General features: G+C 37.8%; 1 protein-coding gene across 3 annotated transcripts in view; it reads left to right on the top strand.

Annotated features, from left to right (window-relative positions):
* HECW2 (HECT, C2 and WW domain containing E3 ubiquitin protein ligase 2) overlaps positions 1-23,134 on the top strand; it is a 407,233-nt gene that overhangs the window by 158,255 nt on the left and 225,844 nt on the right. For all 3 annotated transcript variants that reach the window (XM_061203609.1, XM_061203599.1, XM_061203618.1), the window contains exon 2: positions 8,548-8,874. In XM_061203609.1, the coding sequence (XP_061059592.1) occupies positions 8,583-8,874 (292 nt within the window). In that variant the 5' untranslated portion in view covers positions 8,548-8,582. The remainder of the gene's footprint in view (positions 1-8,547; positions 8,875-23,134) is intronic.

The following is a 23,134-nucleotide window of genomic DNA, read 5'->3' as shown; positions in this document are numbered from 1 at the left end:
TTTGATGAGTATTAATCAGTTTCCCTTACCATCAGCTTTGTCTACTAAAGTTTTTCAGAAGAACATAGATACTATTCTGAAGAAAATTTGCCTTTCTTACTGCAGAAGGCATAGATATGAAACCAGGACACCAGGGAAGAATTCTTAGATATCAGTAGAAAATGTGAAGCAGTCGTTCCCTGTTGTTGGAGTAGCCGTCATTTTCGCATGTGAGAACATTGCATTGAATAAGGTAGTTATAAACTCAAATTTTAGCTGAAGATAGAGTGGCTTGATTGCTAAAGTTTTTATGCAACTTTGCAAATTCATTTTTGCATGGGGTTTGATCTTATTTATTACAGAAACATGAACTCTTAAAAAATACATTACTTATATTGTAAGGGAAAAATGAAGTTTTCCAAAGCAGGTTTGGAAATAGTCTCTCATTGTAATCTCAGCATAATAGTCTCTCATTGTAATCTCAGCATTCTGATTTTACTTCTTTTCCATTGATCTAAGTTATGTAAAGTAAAACATCTGAGTGAGGTTTTTCAACACTGAGTTGAGCCTTTTAGAGATACATTGGCATAGTCAATTTTAACTAATAAATTCTAAGCCCATTAGTAAGCAGAAACTTGCATTTGAGTATTTGTTTTATCCCTGGCCTCATAATAACCAGCAATTGGGGCCCACCTTCACAAGAGCCTTTGGGATACAGTTACTTGGATACATTGCATTTATTTTAAACTCACCCAAAGTAGTATTGATTTTCTCAGCCTTATTAATGTTTCTGGGATTCTGTTGTCACTTAGATTGAAAATCCAGAATTGAGTCTTAATTTCTTCCTCACTTTTATCCCCTGTATTCAATATGCCACCAAGTCTTCGGGTTCTTTCTTTGAAATATTCCTGATTGATATACTTCCTTCCTGTGTTACTGAATCCGCTCTTCAGCACTCAGTGCTGGATGTCTTAACTAATCAGTTAGCTTCTAACTGGTTCCCCCACCTCTGTTTTCTCCTCTTACAATCAGCCCCACATGAGCTTTCAGATTAAGTTTCCCATGCTTATTAAATTTCATATTTTGACTCTTCTGCTCAAGAGCCTGGAATGGCTCCCTGCTCATTGGTGAGGTTCCAAGTGAATTACTTCACATTCTGTGCCCAAGTTTCTTCCATAATCTGCTCTTCTCTCTCTAGTCTCACATCTCACTACATGCAGTGACCGGCTTGTGAGTGGTAGGCTCTAAAAGTTCCTTTAAAGTGGGTGGTTTGGAAGTTGGAATTAATTTTTTTTTATGTGGAAACAATTCTTTAAGAGCTGTGGATGAGTTCCTAAGCTGTAACTCGAAGGCCTGTGTATCCTAATGTAGCTGATTTCTGGGCTCTGGGAGCCAGGAGCCATGTTGAATAGGAAGGTAGGGGAACATGAACTGTTTTCCCTTTCTTTCCTAAGTATGGGGTCATCCAACACTAGGCAGAGTTCACAGTGAGTTTTCATGTGTTAAGATGGTCTTTAGCAGTTGATTTCTGTTAACTGTCGTCTAAGTCTTAGTTCCTCTCCCCAGACTCTTAGGCCTGGAGAGCTACCCCAGGCATTAATTGCATCAATTAATTCAGAACTATATTATTTGTTTATTAAAATAACAGTAGTTACTTTAAAAAATAACAAAATAACTTTCACTTATGATTTTCCTAATCCTTGCAAATGGTCTTGCGTGGTACATTAAAGTTACCTCCATTTAATAGCTGAATATAGTGAGAAAGGGTGAAGTTTAAGTATATGCAGTTTTTTGGTAAACACAGAAGACTTACAAGTAACCTGTATATATTTGTAAATCACTTAGAAAGAGTAAGTGCCATGTGAGTGTTTGCTAAAGAAATATACAGATAACCTGATCACTTCCCCACTTCATCTCTTCCCCTGTTATACTTAAGCTCCACTGGAGCACTGTTCCTGCTTTTGAAGACTGTAGAGTTTCAAGGTTGAAGAAAAGAAGCTAAAAGATACCAAAAGACTTTCTGGGACTTGTTACCCTCCCCATCCTCAAATCTATCCCCAGAAAATTCTCTACCCCAGACTGGGTGTCTTCATATAACAAGTAGAGATTTGGCTCAAAAAGCATCTTCATGAAAAAGACAAATATTATATGATATCACTTATATGTGGAATCTAAAAAATAGTACAAATGGACTTACTTACAAAACAGAAACAGACTTACAGACAGAAAACAAATTTATGGTTACCCAAGGGGAAGGAGGTGGAGGGATAAATTGGGAGTATGGGATTAACAGATGAATACTACAATATATAAAATAAACAACAGTGATTTACTGTATAGCACAGGGAACTATATTCAATATCTTGTAACAAACTATAACGGAAAAAAAGCATCTTCATGCTAAAATGCATGGAAAGAACCCTTGGGAAGGATTAAGGAATTCTTGGTTATTCACACATTATTGTCAGCTAGTGAATGATGTTTTCCTCTTAGCTACATTGAAGGCTTTTCTGGTGGGATAAAGCTGAAAAGGAAGCAGATTGTCTTGGAAGCTGGGAGCACTCCTGTGGTTTAGATCTGTACTGTCCAGACCAGGAGCCACCTGCCACATGAAGCTCTCAAGCTCTTGAGATGTGGTTAGTTTGAACTGAAATGTGCTTTAAGTATAAAATATGTGTTGGCTTTAAACACCTTAGTACAAAAAAAAAAAAAAAGAATGCAAAATATCTCATTAATAATTATATTAACGTTGAAATAATAGTTTGGATATATTGAGTTAAATGAAATATGTTATGATTAAAATTTTCACATTTTAAAATGTTTTTTAATGTGGCTCCTAGAAAGTTTAAAATTACATAAGTGGGTTGCATCATATTCCTATTGGGCAGTGCTGGTTTAGACTAATCCTCTTCCTGTCCTGTGTATTCCAGCTTTTGTTCCTCCTCAGTCATCTTGCTCCATCATGTATCTCCTCTCTTTCCTACATCTTCAGCCTCTCCTCTTCCCTGTCTCTTTCTCTCAATTTCCATTTATTCATTCATTCAACAGATATTTCCTGAGCTTTTAGTGACTGTGCTAGTATTATAAACATGCAAAAGTCTCTCTCAGGCTGAAAAACAACAAGCAAACACACCCAACCCTGTCTCAGTACACATCACCCTCTACCACGTGCTCTCCTTCCCTTTACAGTCCAGCCTTTTGAAGAAGAGTCTGTACTCTTTACCTCCATTTACCTTTCCAGCCTCCTTCCTCAAACCTTAACAGTCTGGCTTTTACCACTTTTACCACTCTGTGTAAAAGGTTTTCCTAAGGCCAAGGATGTCCTCCTAGTTTTCAGATGCTATGGTAACTTTTCAGTCGTTAGTTGCAACATTTGAGGCTCTCCCTTAGAATCTCTCCTTGATTTTCAAGACATGTTTCTCTCCCTCTCCCTCCCTTTCTCTCCTTCCCACCTTCTCCCCCCTTCCCTTCCCTCTTCCCCCTTCCTGTCTCTCTCTCTCTCTCTCTCTCTCTCTCTCTCTCGTGTGTCTGTGTGTTTCTCTGTCTCCTATTTTACCTTGATTTTTACCCTTGTCACTTACCAGTTCTGCGACCTTGGGTGGGTTTAACCTCATGGGGCATCAGTATGTTTTGAGTCGGGTCTGGGCTCACCATATGTCTTCAGTGGCAGTATTAAGACCCGCCTCTCTCCCTGGGCTTCTGCTTGGTTCCTTTGGAGGATTCCCATCATTTTCCCAGGGTTCTGCAGAGCCTCTGTTTTCTATTTTGTTTCTTCCCTCTCATGTTCTCATCCTTGGTTGCTTCTCCATATCCATCCTTCCAATTAGAATGCATTCATTTCTTCATATATTTCTTCTTTTCCTCTAATCCTTTAAGACTTACCTCAAATATATAACCACTTCCAAAGTGTTTTTATCTCCTTCAGCTAACCTTTTGCCTCACAGATCCTCAGTTTTCTCATCTGAAAACAGAGATGATGGCATCTCTCAAATTTAATTCATAATATTCTGGGTCTCACTTGAGATGATAGAAGTGAAAATGCTTTGAAAAATGTAAAACACTTTATAAATATTATATTACCATCACTTCCTGATGCCTCATGAGCATTTATTATCTCCATCACATACTTGTGGGGACAAATTGTACATATACATGAAGTGTCATTAGTACAGGATTGAATTCTTTCATATGTGTATTTGTCTTTTCCCCTCAGAGTCAAAGTTCCTATGGAGTAAATTACATGCCTTAGGGAAAGAAAATAAAGAATTTGAAAGAAAACCTTACTCTCTTTTCTGTTTAGTATACTTTGTAGCTTTATGCCAGACGTGTACTAATAGATGCTCCATATGGTTTTTTTGCAGGGTTCAGTTAAACTAGCAAATTCGCACATTTCTGTCTTATTTTTTGACCTGTCTGTTGCGTGTCTCCCTTTCACAAGGGAGGTGCTCGATAAAATTTTGTTGAATGAATGAATGAACCCAATAATGGTGAGAAAGTCAAATTCCAACCCTTATCTCTGGCTAGAGGACCAGAGAATGGCCCTTGTCAGGCCACTGTTATGGCATTAAAGCTTGGGCTTCAGGATAGCTCTTCCTCAGTGCCTACCAGGCTCTTTCTTTTTTTTTTTTCTTTCTGTTTTTGGGATTGTGCTTTGAATAATTGTGGATACTGATAGCCTACTCTCCCAATAAGTGGGGGGATCAAGGGGATTAAAACCAGTTCTACTTTATATAATTAAAGTAGAATGTAGTCACATAATATTAATAGCTAAACATGACTGAGCACTTATTATATGCCAGGCACTGTTCTAAATGCTGTACCTATACTGATTCATTTAGTTCTCTCCAAAATTCTATGAACCAGGTGTCATTATGTGCCTACTTTACAGATGGGAAGATGAAGGCACACAGAGTTAAAATAAATTGTCCAAGATCACAGAGCAACTTAATAGTAGAAATATGACTGAAACCCAGAAATCAGACTTTGGAGCTTATTCTCTTATCCACTGTGTTTACCTGTCTCTCTGATTAAATAGAGGTCATTAAAAAATAAAACAGTTTTGGTGTACATCCCTGTTGTTTCCCTTTTTTCCTAGAGCAGAGTAATTTTCAGTTGTTCTTTTGTTGTGGTTTAAAGCTGTAAAGATTCTGGCCTATTTCTTTCTTTCAGGGAAGTAGCTTAGTTATGTCCACCCTGCATTTTCTATTTGACTACAACATGTTAGGAGTTAATTACTTACAGTGCTTGCTGAAGCTGATGTGGTGCTGGGCTCACTCTGGGTTTATAGACAAAGAACGGCCTGTCGAAATCCACTAAAATGAAAATTTCATGAAACCCTGAGATTAGAGGTTGACCTGAATTTTAGGCTTCATGGATTTGAGGTTGTTTAACAGTTACGGGTTATATGATGTCAGAGTTACCATATACCACATAAGGAAGCAAGTGCTAAATTTATGAAGAGGAGTATTAGTTTCTCTGTTCATTTTATTTCTGTCCTTTTTACACAGGACATCTTGCCCACCATCCCTGTGATTTTTTAATTCAAGGGATAGTGCTAAAAATATGAGATCAACTTTATGACAGAAATTAATTGAATAGATACATTTGCAAGTACTATGACCTTAGCAGTGGTAGAATGTCCCCTTCACCCAAGTGTTTGTGAAATGGATGAGGGGATGGGAGAAATTAGGGAACCCTCCTCTAGTCTTCCCTCCAACTTGGTATCCAAGATTATTAGTTATAACGTAAATATTCAGCCCAAGATTAGGTTTTTTTTTTTTTTCATGAAAGTTCATGCTGACATTCTAGGACACCTTGCAGGAGTGGCCTTTTGAAAAGATGTAGTATATTAAAGAGGCCAGCACATACTAGGGATGCAGAGTAAATGTTAAATCCATAAACCTATTAGTGAATGATGTAGTCCTGAAAGGGGTCCTGAGAGGAGAGCCAGTTTCATTCTGTGTAGAGCCTGTGGGGTCTGGGTGAGGGGGTGTGAATCCATGGACAGACAGGAAAGGCACTGGCAGATGGAACCTCAAATGTGCTAGAGTAAAGTACAGAGGTCTTAGAAAGAATCTCTGTCAGAGTCTGGCAATAGAGAAGAAAATGGATATCTTAGGACTAGACTCATAGTGAACCAACAGGGGACTGGATCTAAGTTCGAACAGGAAAAGCTTTGTTCCTTTAGATGGAGGCCAAGTGGGAGCCAAAGGAAATAGCTTACTATGGGTCTAGATGGTAGAAATAGGTTTGGCAAAGGGCAGGGCCAGCAAAGGGACTCAAGGTGTGAGTCATGAGTATCTAGGAGTTAGTAAGGAGTATCTCCTAGGAGCTTAAGGAGTATCTAGCAGAAGGATGCTCACTGTTCAGTGATCTTTTTATTCAACATTTATCAACACCTACTGTGTACCAGCCACTGTTGGAAACACTGGGGATAAAATAGTGAACAAAACAGATGCATTTGTGAAGCTTACATTCTTTTTTTTTTTTAGTTTCAGCTTTATTGAGGTATAATTGATACTATTGTAAGATATTTAAAGTTTATATTGTGGTGATTTGATGTACATATACGTTGTGCAAGGATTCCCACCATCTAGTTAATGAACACATCTATCACCTCACTTATTTTTTTGATGAGAACATTTAAATTCTACTCTCTTAGCAAATTTCAATTATATAATATGGTGTTATCAACTGTAGTCATTTATGTTTTACATTAGTTCCTCAGGCCTTATTCATCTGAAAATTTAGAGTCTGTAGCCTTTCACCAACCTCCCCATTACCCCCCATCCCACAGCCCCTGGCAACCACTCTTCTCCTCTCTGTTTCTAAGAGTTTGACTTTTTTCTTAGATTCCACATATAAGTGAGATAATACAGTATGTGTCTTTCTCTGACTTATTTCACTTAGCATGATGCTTCAGTGTTCATCTGTGTTGTTGCAAAGAGAAGGATTTCCTTCATTCTCATGGCTGGAAAATACTCCATCGTATGTATATATATTGCATCTTCTTTATCCATTTATTCATTGATGGACACTTAGGTTGTTTACATATTTTGGCTATTGTGAATAATGCGGCAATGAACATGGGAGTGTAGATACCTCTTTGATATCCTGTTTTCATTTCTTTTGGATATATACCCAGAAGCGGAATTGCTGTATCATATGGTGGTTGGTTCTATTTTTAGTTTTTTAAGGGACCTCCATACTGTTTTCCATAGTGGCTGTATGGATTTACATTCCCACCAACAGTGCAGGAGGGTTTCCTTTTCTCCACATCCTTGCCAACATTTGATACCTGTTTTCTTTTTGATAAAAGCCATTCTGACAGGTGTGAGGCAGTATCTCATTGTGGTTTTGATTTGCATTTCCCCGATGATTAGTGATGTTGAGCATTTTTTCATGTGCCTGTTGGTCATCTGTATGTTTTATTTGGAAAAATGTCTGTTTAGGTCTTCTGCCCGTATTTTAATTGGGTTGTTTGGTTTTTCTTGATACTGAGTTGTGTGAGCTGTTTATATATTTTGGATATTAACCCCTTATCAGTCATATCATTTACAAATATTTTCTTCCATTCAGTAGGTTGCCTTTTTGTTTCGTCAGTGATTTCCTTTGCTGTGCAAAAGCTTTTAAGTTTAGTTAGATCCCATTTGTTTATTTTTGCTTTTGTTTCCTTTGCCTTAGGAGACAGAACCAAAAAAATATTGCTACGATTTATGTCAAAGAATTTTTGGTTTGTGTTTTCTTCTCAGAGCTTTATTTCAAGTTTTTAAGCCATTTTCAGTTGATTTTTGTGTATGGTGTAAGACAGTGGTCCAGTTTCATTCTTTTGTACATGGTTGCCCAATTTTTCCAATCACCTTTTATTGAAGAGTGTTCTTTCCCCAAGCTTACATTCTTGTGGGGGAATGTACACAGTAACCAAATAAATAAGAGCATGGTACTATGTGGTGGTACATCAGATCAGAGTAATTGCTTTTGAGAAAAGTAAAGCCAGGAAGGAGGGATGAGAAATGCTTGGCTGTTGCAGTTTTAAATAGGATGGCCAACTCTATTTAAGTGAGGAGGTAACATTTGAGCAAGCTCCTGAAAAAGGGTTTAGTGAGTTTCATTCCTATGGGAAGGAAATAGAACTTGTCCTCAGTAGTATATTTCAACTCTGTTGAACATGTCTCAAAATTTTCTGTCTTGCTATTTTAAAATTTAATTGCATCAGCAAATGAATATGTGAGTGTGGTGGAGAGGAGGATGCCATTTTTGAAGGAGAAAGAATAGCCGTAAAAGGGATGGTAGGGAAGTCCCCTTCTTAATTGCTCAGAGGAAGCTGTGCCCAGTGAAATTGAGGGCCACAGGTGTTTGATGGCCTTTGCCGTCTTGTGACCTCAGTCTATAGAAGTTGTTTCTGACAATCATCAGTTGACAGTAGAATAATAGGTTTTATTTTGACAGCAGAAGATTATTGCATGGTTAGGCTTTAACAAACACTCATAAAGTCTTTTTATCTGGGAAGCTTAAACTTAATTCCTTGCATTGTAGCACTAATGCTTTGTGCTTGTTTGTCTCTCACAGCTTTGTAGAAAGCCAACCTCAGAGAGGCAGACGGGATGGCTAGCTCAGCCCGGGAGCACCTGCTGTTTGTGAGGCGTCGAAATCCCCAGATGCGGTACACACTGAGTCCAGAGAACCTCCAGAGCCTGGCCGCCCAGAGCTCCATGCCCGAGAATATGACTCTACAGCGGGCCAACAGCGACACCGATCTGGTGACTTCTGAGAGCCGCTCCAGCCTGACTGCCAGCATGTATGAGTACACGCTGGGGCAAGCCCAGAACCTCATTATCTACTGGGACATTAAAGAGGAGGTGGACCCCAGTGACTGGATTGGACTTTATCACATAGGTGAGTCAAATGAACTGGACTTGCTTGTGACCTGAGCATACATTTCACTCTGACATTATACTATTCTGTGTTTTCTCCTGGGAAGAAATTCACATACATAATTTAAAGCAGCCAAATCCTAGGAACTTTTTCTTCTTCTTTGGGGCCGGGGGCAGTCAACAATTATAAATACCTTTGCTGATATGAATACTGTGGTTCTATCTCTACCTTAATTGAATGTCAGAACCTGCAGTATTTTCTTTTTGAAACTTCACTTTGCTGTTGATCAATAACCGCATTTTGGAAAGAGGTGGCTATTAACATTTACTAGTATTTTTAAACCGATGAAAAGGATGTTTAGATTTAGATAACTGATATGAAAAAATGTGCTGTTTCAGAAGGTTGAATTACATTAAGAACAACTTGTAGTCTAAAGTATCTTTTTATTTCAAAATTCCTTGATGTGTCCTAGATCAATTAGGTAAAGAAAGTGTCATATTCTCCTAACAAATGACTTAGAAATAGGTTGCTATTTGTTTTAATAAAAGTGTCCTAGCTCTGTTTAGCTGATTTGCATCTGTTATTCATAGGTGAGTGCATGATGAATAGCACATCCCAGAAAATATAAGTATCTACTTTAATTGAAAGCAAAAATCAAAACCTACTAACCAATCATAAAGAAAATCTAAATCAACTCTGATAATAAAATCTAACATTCCCCAAAGCTGGAGAACATTTTCACTGAATGAAGGGAATTCTTTTAAAAATTTAACAACAGATATTTTATCAGAAAGACATTGTTGCTTTCAATGTATACTGTAAGTCAGGTGACTTTCTTTCTTTCTTTTTTTTTTTTTTTTTTTTTTTTTTTTTTTTTAGTGACTAGATTGGTTGCCGGGGAGGACTGGTTTATGCAGTGCTTCTCCGCCAGGGGCGATTTTGCCCACTTCCTCTAGAGCAGCTGTCCCCAACCTTTTTGGCACCGGGGACCGGTTTCATGGAAGACAAGTTTTCCATGGATGGGGGTGAGGGGGGTGGTGTGTTTGGGGGTTTGGGGGGGGTGGATCCAGCAGTAATACGAGCTATGGGGGGGATGGTTCAGGCAGTAATGTGAGCGATGATTCAGGTTGTAATGCAAATGATGGGGAGCGGCAGATGAAGCTTTGCTTGCTTGCCCACTGGTCACCTTCTGCTCTGTGGCCTGGCTCCTAACAGGCCGTGGACCAGCACCGGTCCATTGCACGGGGGTTGGGGACCCCTGCTCTATGGGACATTTGGCAATGTCTGGTGACAGTTTTGGTTGGCACAAGTGGGTAGGGGAATGGGAGGTCAGTGATGCTGCTAAATACCCTGCAATGCACAGGGCAGCCTCTCCCAACAAAGAATTATCTATCCCCACATGTCAGCAGTGCCACCGTTGAGAAACTCTGGTTGAGGCAAAGTAATATCTTGGCTGAAATTTTATTAAAATGTTAAACCCATTGCACTTTATGTTTCTCTGGACAGAGAATTTTATATTGACTAAAATAAAATTGATTTGTATTTACTTATGTAATTTTTAATGTTTAATCATGCTAGGTAGAGAGAAATGGAAACACAAAAATTCAATGAATTTTTATCTTTCTATTTCCTCTTATCACAAAAGGAGGAAAAGTCTTCACAGTTCATCATTTTCCTCAGGTGTGTTTAAGTGTACATTCAAAGTGAGGAAGACTCATGATTTTAAAATTACATTTTTATATCTGATCTCTATTATGTTCACAAAAGAATCTTACAGTTTTGATGTGACTTTAGAAGTAACTCTTGGTTTTGATGTAATTTCACCCTTTTGGATTTCATAAAACTTTTTTCTTTTCTCATAATTTTTTGCCTTTTTTCTCATTTGAGATTTTGTACTGCTTAATAGGAGGCTACAAATAGAATATTGTGTTTTCTTAAATGATTCTTATGTGATATTTCTTTAGGACATAATCAATTTTATTTTCTCACATAAGATGGTTTCTTTTTTGTGTGTGAATAACTTAATCTGTAAGATGCTAGAATCACTTAAGACAATGACTCCTATTACTTCATACTTTTTTCCCTAATTTTCTTTCTGTTTCTTTATCTCACTTGTTTTATTTCCCTGTCTGTATTTATTTGTGAAGGAACTAAGGGATCCAAAACCAAGTTTATCTTATTCCCAAGTGACCAAAGTCACAAAATCTTGGTGTTCGTATATTTCACTTTCTAGAGAATAGGCCAGAGTTCTAAATCTGGAATTAGTCCAAAGATATAGCTAGGAAAATAGAATTAGGAAATAAATCTCTTTTGAAAAGTGCTATTCTTCTTTAGTTTATTTCAAGCTGTTTCTGTACCTTTCTTACGTATACTCATTGTATTTTTGCTTCCCTATATGAAATGTGTTTCTTTTTTTCCCTTTTGGCTACTTTCAACATTTTTTTCTTTATCTTGGTTTTCAGCAGTTTGTCTATTGTGTACCTAGGTGTGATTTTCTTTTTATTTATCCTGGTTGGGATTCTTTGAGTTTTTTAAGTAAATGTTTTTAATGAAAACTGTGAAAATTTTGGCCATTATATTTTCAGATATTTTTTTCTGTCTATTTTCACTTTCTTCTTGTTTTTCTGAGACTTCAGTTACACATTCATTACATCATTTCATATTGTTCTACAAGATCCTGAGGCTCTGGTTAATTGTTCTTTAATCTCTTTGGTATTCAGATTCAACCATTTCTACTTACCTATCTTAAAGTTCACTAACTTTTTCTTTTTTTATCTTCATTCTCCATGTCAGGCCCATCCAATGGATTTTAAATTTTCAGTTATTTGACTTTTCATTGATAGAATATGGATTTCTCTTTTTATAGTTTTGATTACTCTTATGAGAGTCCCTATATCTTAAGTCTGTCAGACCATATCTTTGTTCAGGTCTTTGAATTGATCTGAATACAGCTGCTTTAAATTCTCTGCTAAATCCAATATCTGTGGGGGTCATCTAAGGGTCTGTTTTTATTGTCTGTTTTTCTCTTGACCATGAGTCCCATTTCCCTCTTTCTTTGTATATCTAGCAATTTTTTACTTTACACTGGACATTGAGGATTCTGTATTGTAGAAATCCTGAGTTCTGTGGCATACTTTTTATTTTAATGTTATTTTTTATTCTAGTTGGCAGATTTATTTCCTTGAGCTTACTACGTATGATTTAACACTTGGTTAGAATGGATCTATGGAAAGCCCAGTGTAGTTATGCAGCACTTCTAGCTTGATGGCGTTCAGCCTTCAAGTTTGGTCTCCTCTATGGACTTTGTTAGGGCTTGGTTTGGGGCTTTGTTAGAGTAGGTCTACTAGGCTTTACTCTAGGACTTTGTGCTTATTCCTAAGTAGTGGCATTTCTGATGTCTTAGCTGCATGCCTGGAATGTTAACCATTCTCTCTGGCTCAGCTGTAACTCCAGTGTTCTCCAGCACTGCTTGACTTCTTTAACTCCACTACACTCTCAGCCCTGTAGCAGCTGCTCTCTGGAAAGAAGCCTTGGTAGTCTTGCCCTGAACATGTGTAGCCCAGACCTTAGCCAAAGGCTTATGGGGGATCCCCATGTGGACTTCTGGCCTTCATCCCCCCATAGCTCTTTCCTTTCCAGTGCCTTGCCTGGAGACTCTAGCCACTTCAGTTGACCCAAACTCTGATTGCTGCCTCCTTAGCTCATCAGAGCTTCCAGGAAATTGTCCCCTAGCTGAGATCTGGGTGGTCATGGAGTCAACTTATAAATTTCCCTTCTCTTTGGGATTTTAATCTATTGTGCAATGTCAGAAAACCACTGCCTTCTAGTTTTACAGTTGCTTCATTAGGAAGGCAAGTCTGGAACTAATTACTGCAATATGATCTGAAGCAGAAATTTCTCCCCTGCTTTTGATTTAGGGTAGACAGTAAGAGGTTCCACTTAATTTCCGCATCTAGCCATTTCCAGAGAACTCTGAATAAATAATAAATGATAGTTTGAGTCCCATATGTTTGTCTCCTTCTTAGTGTATTTTCTAATAGTTTTAGATCCCTAGCATGGAAAAGGTGTGAGGAACTGGCACCCTCAGACCTCTTAAGGGGATGGGATGAACACAGAGACTAGAATTCAGGAATAAAAGTATCATGTAGGTGGAATGAGGTATGTGGTATTTTCAGGCATGCTGTTGGTTTTAACAGGTCTTCCACAGTTAATGGCTTTAAAAGGCACAGGTCCTAACATCTAGAACATTAAGGATAGCTCATTTATGTAGTTGCAGAACCACAGCTGTGTTTAAAAGAAAGATTGGCTATCTGGGACCTCAAAGTGAGTGACAGAGACCTTGGTTTAAGCAGAGATATCCATTTCTTTCCTGGGGCTAGGATGGACTATTCTGACCTCTGGACTGGAGACAACCTCACTTCTGTGGGGACTTTGCCATCCCACGTAGTGAGGGACGGGTGACAGCACTGTGGTCTTTAGCTGGCAGCCATTTCCTGATCCCTTCTTCCTTATGGGGTCAGGGGGTGGGCAGCAAGCCCTTGATCTCAGGGCAGGCAGGCCCTCTCCAGACTCAGGAAGGGTCTAAACTGATGTGGTCGTCCAACTAGTGAGTAGTCAAGGAGTACACATGTGACCCAGTTCTGGCCAGTGATATGTAAGGGAAAGACTTTGGGGAAACTTCCTTTTCTAATGAAAAACCAGAGCCTCATGAAGAGAGTCTTTAAACCTCCCTTTCTCTTGTACTTGGGACTCTGGTGAAAGGATGTGATATCTTGCGTTGTGGCATCCATGTAGCAACCATAAGTTATCAATCAAGAAAATTAAGAGCCAAGAATTACAGAGAAGAAAGAAAGAGCTTGGACTGGGACTCCAAAGTTCTTGCTACATATGAAAAAAATCTTCACCTCTGTTAAGTCATCATTAGTGAGGCTTTCTTGTACCAGCAGTTATTCCTAACTGAGTCACTGGGGTGGCTGTTATGATGAGAAAGGGGAAAGGAGGAACACAACTGCTTTTAAAGGCAAGATGAAGAGTGAGTGGGCTACTTCCATAGTTACTGCTTCAGGGTGAGGGCTTGGGCTGCTTTAATATAGGTAAAAACCACTCAGTTGTTTTTAAAAGAAGTAACAAAAAATTGACATAAAAATTTTGAAAACTGTAACTCCAAGCCATGCAGAAGTTTTCAAGAGCTTAATAGAATCAATGACGTGATGGGAAGAATCTTTCAAATGAGCACTTAGTAATTTGAAAATATACAAAACAATTTTCTTGGACCCTATGAAGGGAAGATAGGTGAGATGATGCATTTGGAGAAGACCTGAAAGAAAAGAGGAAACGCAGGGCTAAGATGGGGAAAAGAATGTTGGGGTCCAAGTTATGTCCTAAATTTAAGGCTGTTATGACTGAAGAGGAATATGCATAATAAGTTCTCTGAGGCTCTGTGAAATAGGTTTCATAAAAGCACATATAGCGGGAATAGCTTCAGGTTTCTATACCTCTTAGTAGGAAGCAGCCACTCCTCTTCAGCTGTGTCCTGAGAAGCTGGACTGTTTCCTAGCAATGTCTAGTTTTATTTGTGGAACTGAGAGATGGTCTCTATAGAAATAAGTCCCAAAGGGAAAGGATTTGGGTGGAACATAGGCCTGGCGAGGTGTGGCTTATTGGCACACTCCGCATTTTGATCATATTTCTCTTGGCTTACATTTTCTTCCTACCTAGAAGTGTGATTTGTTTTTGTTTAGCTAATTGCTAGTAACGTTTTGCACTGTACAGCTTGTTCCAGATGACTTTTAGCACTACTAATCTGGAGGGAAAACATATCCTTCTGGATCAGAAACATAAATCTTTCTTTAGGCAGTTTAGGCAATGTAGAGATCCTATTGGGAATATAAAGAAAAAAAGTTGAAAATATCAAAACACCATTTGGGGAAACTTTGAGTGTGAACATGGTTCTTAAAGCAGAAGCTAATTATATTTTCTCCTTCCAGAAAGTCTCATATACACCCTGAGATTTCCAGAGATGATCACAATGTACCTATAGCCCCAAATCTCCAAATTACAATGATTAATGCCTTGCAGATGGTTTCCAGAAATCACTAGGTTTATAATTTCATGTTGGTATCCAAAATTAGAATCGACCCCTCACAAATTTAATAGTGCTACTCATTGCCTCCTCCTAAGCTCGCTAAATAAAAAGAACCAAATGCTTATCTTGTGCAAGAACACTTAGGGTACTCAACACAAACAGCTTTCCATGAAAGATCAAATGGACACTTTTTAAAGTGGAGGCAGAAAATATTAAATTTGTTTCAGGCTCACTATCTAATTCCCCTTAACCTTTAATCTTGTGCTTATTTTTCTGGCTGTTCAAAAGAGAAACACTTCAAGAAGCTTAATTTGCCATTTCTTATGTGCAGGCGACTTCAGGTACCTGAACAGAACTGGGAAAATGCACATTATGAAAATTAGAAGTTTACACTGTGCTGTACACCTGTGCTTCTCACAGTGCTGGTCTCTGAACTGTTTGTTACTGATCTGTAACTCGATAAGAAACATTCTCCAGAATGTAAATCAGTGTAACAGCTTCCTTCACTGAGAAAATCTTGCTATTAAAAAATCATCTAAACTAAGTACAGTGCTTATTGATGTAGGTATTTCATATTCTGGATCAAGGTTCCTATCTTGTCATCGACCGGTAACAGATAAATAATTTACCAGCATTGTCTGGACCATCCTTTGAGTATACCTCTCAGTTCTGTGTGTTGATTGTATCTTCAAAGATAGATGGCAGAACAATTGTACTTTGACCCTGTCTTTAAAAAATCCTGGCTTATGTATTATGACATTTTTCATATTTCTTTGCACTTGGATGGTAAAATAAAGTTGCAGTAGTTATCCAAAGCATTGGGATCATGTATTTTTGAGCTCCAAATTCAAGCTGATGTTTTATAGATAAAAAACTAAGGTCCAGAATGGTGATACCATACAGTTACTTGGAGGCAGTCAAGGCTGGGACTTAAGAGCCCTGTGTCCCAGTCTTCATGTTTTCCCCTCTGTGTTGAAAAATATAGTCCAGTGTTTTTCAACCTTTAGTTATTTTCTCAGCACTTTCTTGGTTTTTGCAATATTGGGATTATCACTTGTGCTATTAATCTTTTTCTTTAAACCATCTGATTAAAAGAAAGCAAACTGGTTATGTACCCTGACCTTGTTCTAAGCAGTAAGGTCTGGGAAAGGCTTGCTGTGTTAGCTATGTTTCTTCCTAACATACATTAACACTTAGTAATAACTGTGTCTGTGGGCCACCCAGGATTGTCACACGCAGCACACTTTGAGAAATTCTGAGGTTATCAGTGATTAAGAGCACAGGCTCTAGAGTCAGACAGACTAGTAAATTCAGATCTACTTACTAGCTTGGGAGAATTATGTAATCTTTTTAAACCTCAGGTTTCTCATCTTAAAAAAAAAAAAAAAAGACTAAGGAAAGTGCCAGTATCATGAGAATTAAATGAGATAATGCATGCAGTGCTCTTAGCAAGGTACCTGGGCTCATTGTAAGGGCCTGCTGATTGTAAACTATCATCGTTATGTTGGCTACTGTTAATAATAATGAAATCATCTCCTTGGTAGTCTAAAGCAGCAGCACAAATTTACCCACTGAGTGAGTCCATAAGAAGGGATTTCCAGATTAAAGTGACGTACTGGCTTACTTCTGCTTACAGAAAACAAAATCCATTCTTTTGAAATTGAGCTCTAGGAATTATACAAAGCACTTAAAATATGAATGCTAAATAATGCAGTGTTTTAAGTTGAGTATTATGTAGGTTCTAAACCAGCGTGCTTTCCAAGGTGATAGGAAATCTGAAATTCAGTCAAATGGAACAAATAATTTATGTATTAGGTATTTAGTTTCCAGAACAGCTGTCAAAAACAGTTAAGAGTATTTGTTCTTAAACTCTTTTTGGGGGTATTTTTACATGATTAGTGCCAAAGAAGTGTTGTTTTAGGTCATGTCTTTAAATTAAAAAAAAAATTCTCTTAGAAAATAATAGCTTTGGAAATGAAATTATTTTTTGGAACAACTTAACTCTAAATTACTTTTTGTTACCTTGTTGTATTAGGATAGGTCAGATTATGCTACAGTAATTAACTACTCCTGAATCCTTAGTGGCTTAACAGACAAAAGATGATTTATTACTAATGCTATGTATCTAACATGGGGGCTTGCTTTGTACTGTCTTTTAGGGACTCAGGCTTACCACCTCTTGATCTTTGCCATACTGGATTATTAGAGTCTCAACCATCTTGTCATTACACCATCTGGAACATAGGGCCTCTTTGGGCAGGTGTCAAGGGAAGAGAGAGCTGGAGACTTTTATACCAGCTCTTAAATGCTTTGTCCCCAAAGTGACACATTTCATTTCTGCTCAGAGTCCGTCGTTCAGCACTAGTCTCATGATCTGCCTAACTGCATGGGGACTGGGAAATGGGGAGAAGCCCTTGGCTATTTGGTGAGCAGTCAGTATCTCTGCCATAGTAGATGTGTCTGGTCTTCCATAGTCACTGCAAGAATAGATGCTGGAGGTTAGAAAGTGTCATACTTTGGGATATACTTTGCAAGGTGTTCAGAAGACTGAATGAGAGGACACATCTAGGGCAGGACCAAGGATAATACCCAACATTATGGACGCACAATAGCAGTTACTGGAATCTGAATTCACAGCATTGCATTGGTGTCTCAGATGATTGTGGATCTTCCTTTATTATGCATGTTGAAGATTTGGTTCACAGAGAAGTCCGTGAGTTCAAAATGGTAATGGAACACTTCCCTGGACATGACGTAGGTTTCAAAAAATTGTATAGCTCAGTGTACTGAAGACACTTTAGTATATTTTATCCCCTAACATACTGGTTGAAAGCAATACTTGAAATAGGTATTCTTCTCTCCATATAGTGACATGGTTTTTATTTTCTATCCAGTTATTCTGTAAATACTACTTGATTTTTTTCCCCCATGCTGATTTGTGTCACTTTTCCCTAAAGGAGGCTTATGTAGGTGCCATAATTATTAAATGTTAAATAATTGTAAATATTTTGTGAAAATACCATTGGCCTGAGGTTTACAAATGTTTCATTCTGATATAACCCACTACTAAATACAAAATAATCCTTACCACACATGCTCATTTTGTAATGTTTGTTTTAATTGGCTTTTCATACTTTCCTAAGGACTAAATAGTGGGCACATCAATAAAGAAAGAACATTTATAATGCCATCTTTTTATCCTCATATCTCTCTTAAACTCAGTTTGTCCGTTATCAGTTGCCCTATCAGCTTCCTTTTGGTTAGTTTTTGCTTGATGTATGTTTTCCCACCAATTTACTTTCAGCCATTCTTTGACTGCTTCAGATATATCTGCTGTAAATCATCTATAGCTTTATGATTTTTATCCAATCTGTGTGACCATCTTTTAAAATTGGTGCATTTAGTGTTTTTACATTTGGTGTTATTTTTTCATATATTTGGATTTATTTCCACATCTTGTTTTCTATGTATTGCCTGCTTTTTCATTGGTATTTTTTTCCTTCTACTTTTATGCCTTCAGTTGAAATGATGAGTTTTCTTAACTCATGCCTACCTCCCACTTTCTTCTTCAGTCTGTTTGCTTGGCAGTTGAACATTCTAGTTCTAGTCTGTTAGTGGTCATCCTTAAAATATATGTCATGTATAATTAACAAAGGTTTTAATGAATCAGTGTGTTTAAGCACCTCTCAAACTGTACAAGGATCTTAGGAGAGATTCACTACAATCACTTCCCTCCCCATCTTCTTTTTTATTGTTGACATTTAATTCCATCCTGTTTTAAACCCTTTCTTCCATATTGTCATTATTATTATTGTGTTTTTTTCATAGACAGGAATTGTTCTGGTTATATATTTTGCATAACAAACCACCACAAAACTTAGTGGCTTAAAGCAACAATTTATTGAGTGAGTAAATAATTTAAGGATGAAAAGAAAAGACATCTGAATCAGCAACACTAGAGTACATGGGGTTTGACTTTCCTGCAAAACACACACACACACACACACACACACACACACCCCACCCCCCGAAGTTGCATTCTAAAATAAATGGAAGCAAGTAGGGGGAGTTTAAATTTTAACTTCAAACCCTTGTTGATTTACCAAATCAAATAATTCTTTTTTCTGGTTAATGTAGGTAATGATAAAAGATGTCAGGTATGTCTGAAATCTTCTCTTCATTTTCTCCAGTGAGTTTTCCCCTTTATGGGCTCTCACACGATCTCTATTTCATTTTGTACCATTTGTTTGTATCTTTAGTTTAAACCAGCCTTATGCTGGCAGTCTTTGAGGTATAGTAGAGCTGTGATAACTATCAAAGTCATTATATTAATTTCCGTCAGTTGTTTCCTACAATCTGAATGACGTTGGATTTTTGAATAACTACAGACTCACTTCACTTCATATGGACTTCAGAGAAACTGTATAGAACAACTCAGGTCTTCAGTCTGTTTTAAGTTGTGAGTGCCAGAGTGTTGTAACACAGTTCTGATGGTGACATTAAGGAATTCTTCCTCTAAGTTCTTGTAGTTCTACCTTCTGTGTGTATTTTTTATTTCAATTGTGAATTGCAAACTCTCAATGTATGCATGCTCATTGAGAAAAACTGATTTGTATTTGTATTTTTTATTTCAGTTATGAATTGCAAACTCCTAGTGTATATCTACTCATTGAGAAAACCTGTTTTTTTCTTTTCTTACATCAAAATTTATAAAACAACAAGTAAATACAATAGATGGTCATATTTGCTCAATTTACTGTAGTTCATAAAATCATTATGAGAACCACACTAATGCCTTAATTACAAACAAACTTGAACTGGGTCAGGTCTCATGGATCCATCAACTCAGCATCAGGAATAGTGTGGATAAGAGGATGGTTTTGGAATTGGGGTGTGAGACAGACATGGATTTAGATTCTGACTCTGTCACTTAGTTGGTGCTTGGGAGTTTTTTAACCATTCTGAGCCTCCGTTTCTTCATCTACGAAGTGGGAACAATACCAACTTTACACAATTGCAAGGAAGATGGAACAAGATAACACTTGTGATATGTATACAAGGGTAATTGTTTCGTAGGAGGTAGCTGCCACACCAACTTCAAACATTTGTTGAGAGCCTCCTATTTGTCTGCCACTGGGCAATAGGATACAAACATGGATCAGCTCGGAGTTTAGTGGGGTGCATGATGCAGTGTGTTCAGAACAACGTGACAGAGGCCATGAGAGCATGGAGGGGGAACAGTATAATGCTTGAGATGGATTCGGGGATGGGAAGGGTATAGAACGGGCTTCACCAAGAAGGTAAAAGAGTCATTCTAGGAGGCGGGAATTGCACATGCAGATGCAGTCTTTCCCATGAAGGGCTTCATGTGCTATGTTTGAAGGTTGCGCCTCTGTCCCCGTCCCCTTTCTTCCTGGCTGACTTCTGTGTATCCTTTTAGACAGGATTCAGAAGCCACCCACTCTGTCATGCACCCCCCATCTCTTTCAAGCAATCAGTCCGTTTTCCTGCTCCCTTAGAAACTTTTTCGCATCACTGTTTCAGTGCTGATTGCACTGTGTTGTAATTTATCTTCTTCCACGTTTGTCTCTTCAGTTGCACTCTTAACTCTTTAACTGTGTCCTGTTCATGTTGTGTCCTGAGCAGCTTTCAGTGCCGCATTATTCATGCAGATCAATTAATTTCATTAAAGAATAGGCTTTAGGCTAGAGCACTTATGACACAAAAGTAAATACTTTTTTATTGAAGATTATTTCATGTTATGTTTTTTCTTTTTTTATTGAAGTATAGTTGATGTTAATATTATATGAGTTACAGTTGTACAATATAGTGATTCACAATTTTTAAAGCTTATACTCCATTTATAGTTATTATAAAATATTGGCTATAATTCTTGAGCTGTACAATATATCCTTGTAGCTTACTTTATACATAATAGTTTGTACCTCTTAATTCTCTATCCCTATGTTGCCCCTCCCCCTTCCCTCTCCCCACTGGTAACCACTAATTTGTTCTCTATATGTCTGAGTCTGCTTCTTTTTTGTTATATTCACTAGTTTGTTGTATTTTTTGGACTCTACATATAAGTGCTATCATACAGTATTTTTCTTTCTCTGTCTGACTTATTTCACTTAGCATAGTATCCTCCAAGTCCATTGATTTTGTTCCAAATGGCAAAATTTCATTCTTTTTTATGGCTGAGTAGTATTCCATTGTGTGTGTGTGCACGCGCACGCACACACACAAACACACATCTTCTTTATCCATTCATCTGTTGATGGACACTTAGGTTGCTTCCATATCTTGGCAATTGTAAATAATGCTGCTATGAACATTAGGGTGCATGTATCTTTTCGTATTAGTGTTTATGTTCCCAGGAGTGGGACTGCTGGATCATAGGTTAGTTCTGTTTTTAGTTTTTTGAGGACCCGCCATACTGTTTTCCATAGTGGCTGCACCAGTTTACATTCCTACCAACAGTGTAGGAGGGTTCCCTTTTCTCTACGTCCTCACCAGCATTTGTTATTGTGTTCTTTTTTTTTTTATGTCCATATTTTTTTTTAATTGGGGTATAGTTGTTTTACAATGTTCTGTTAGTTTCTACTGTACAGCGAAGTGAAGTAGAGTTCCCTGTGCTATACAGCAGGTTCTTACTACTTATCTATTTTATACATATTAGTGTATATATGTCGATCCCAATCTCCCAATTCATCCCATTCCCCCACCCCCCATTGTGTTCTTTTTGATCATAGCCATTCTAACAAATGTGAGGTGTGTGAAGTGATATCTCATTATGGTTTTGATTTGCATTTCTCTGATGACAGTGATGTTGAGCATCTTTTCATGTGCCTGTTGGCCATCTATGTAGTTTTCTCTTAATGATTTTATTCAAAAGATTATTTTTGGTATTCATTCATTCATTTGTTCATTCAACAATATTAGGAGTTTACCCTGTACCAGGCATCTGAAAGAATTTTAAAAATATCTATGTTTAATAAAGTGCTGTCACTCTAGGGTTTTTCCCAATTATTATACAATATGTTGGCCTTTAGATTCCTGTTTCCTTAAGCCATGGATTCTATCTTTAATATAGAAAGCATTGGACTTCCCTGGTGGCGCAGTGGTTAAGAATCCGCCTGCCAATGCAGGGGACACAGGTTCGAGCCCTGGTCCAGGAAGATCCCACATGCCATAGAGCAACTAAGCCCGTGCGCCACAACTACTGAGCCTGTGTTCTAGAGCCTGAGTGCCGCAACTACTGAGCTTGTGAGCCACAACTACTGAGCCCGTGAGCCACAACTACTGAACCCGTGTGCCACAACTACTGAAGCCCACGCACCTAGAGCCTGTGCTCCGCAACAAGAGAAGCCACTGCAATGAGAAGCCCGTGCACCGCAACCAAGAGTAGCCCTCACTCGGCGCGCGCAGCAACGAAGACCCAACACAGCCAAATTAGAAAAAAGAAAAAAAAATATAGAAAGCACTGTATGTTTAAATAGAAATAAATTTACTCCCTGAACTCACTGTTACTGCTTTAAACGCTCACTTTTTTGGCCTTTCTTGGTCTCTTGTTTTCAAAAGTATGCATCTGCTACTCTAAGCACTCTTGGATGTTTTCCTGAAGGCTGTGAGTTTGACATGGAGAATATCTGTAGTGTTTTTGTCATTCAGAAATATATAACTATTATACTTCTAGTATGAACAAGTGCTATTATGTGATTATTGATGGATCAAGGAATGATCATCCTTTTACTCTACAAAAATAAGAACAGTTTTTTAGACTATAGTTATAGCATTAAGGTGTAATATAGAAGCAAATATGTTACTGAAAGACTAACCTAAAAAAATCTTGAAATTTCCAACTGCGAATTTACATTACTAATAGGATTCTAAATATTTAGTGTGTATCTTTTTAAAGCATCCAAATAGATTTTTTTCTTTAAGTATAAGTCTGTGGCATATTTTTGACATGATAAAACATTTCATGTGAAAAGGGGAGCCTTAGGAATTCAGTGAACATCTGGAGGAGGTTTAATTCTTAGTTTGGGGCTGTGTAACAGCCATTTTTTTCTCTGTTCACCTTAACTGCCAAAACCTGTCATTCTTGAGCCATTTCAAAGGGATAAACAAGGTGAACTGTGCTTTGCACATGACCCACTGTAACTGCTGATTTAAGCAAGGTTATATAGGTCAGCA

Source organism: Eubalaena glacialis, chromosome 1 (assembly GCF_028564815.1).
Source record: "Eubalaena glacialis isolate mEubGla1 chromosome 1, mEubGla1.1.hap2.+ XY, whole genome shotgun sequence".
Classification (NCBI taxonomy): domain Eukaryota; kingdom Metazoa; phylum Chordata; class Mammalia; order Artiodactyla; family Balaenidae; genus Eubalaena; species Eubalaena glacialis.
This window is presented reverse-complemented; position numbering and strand designations above follow the sequence as displayed.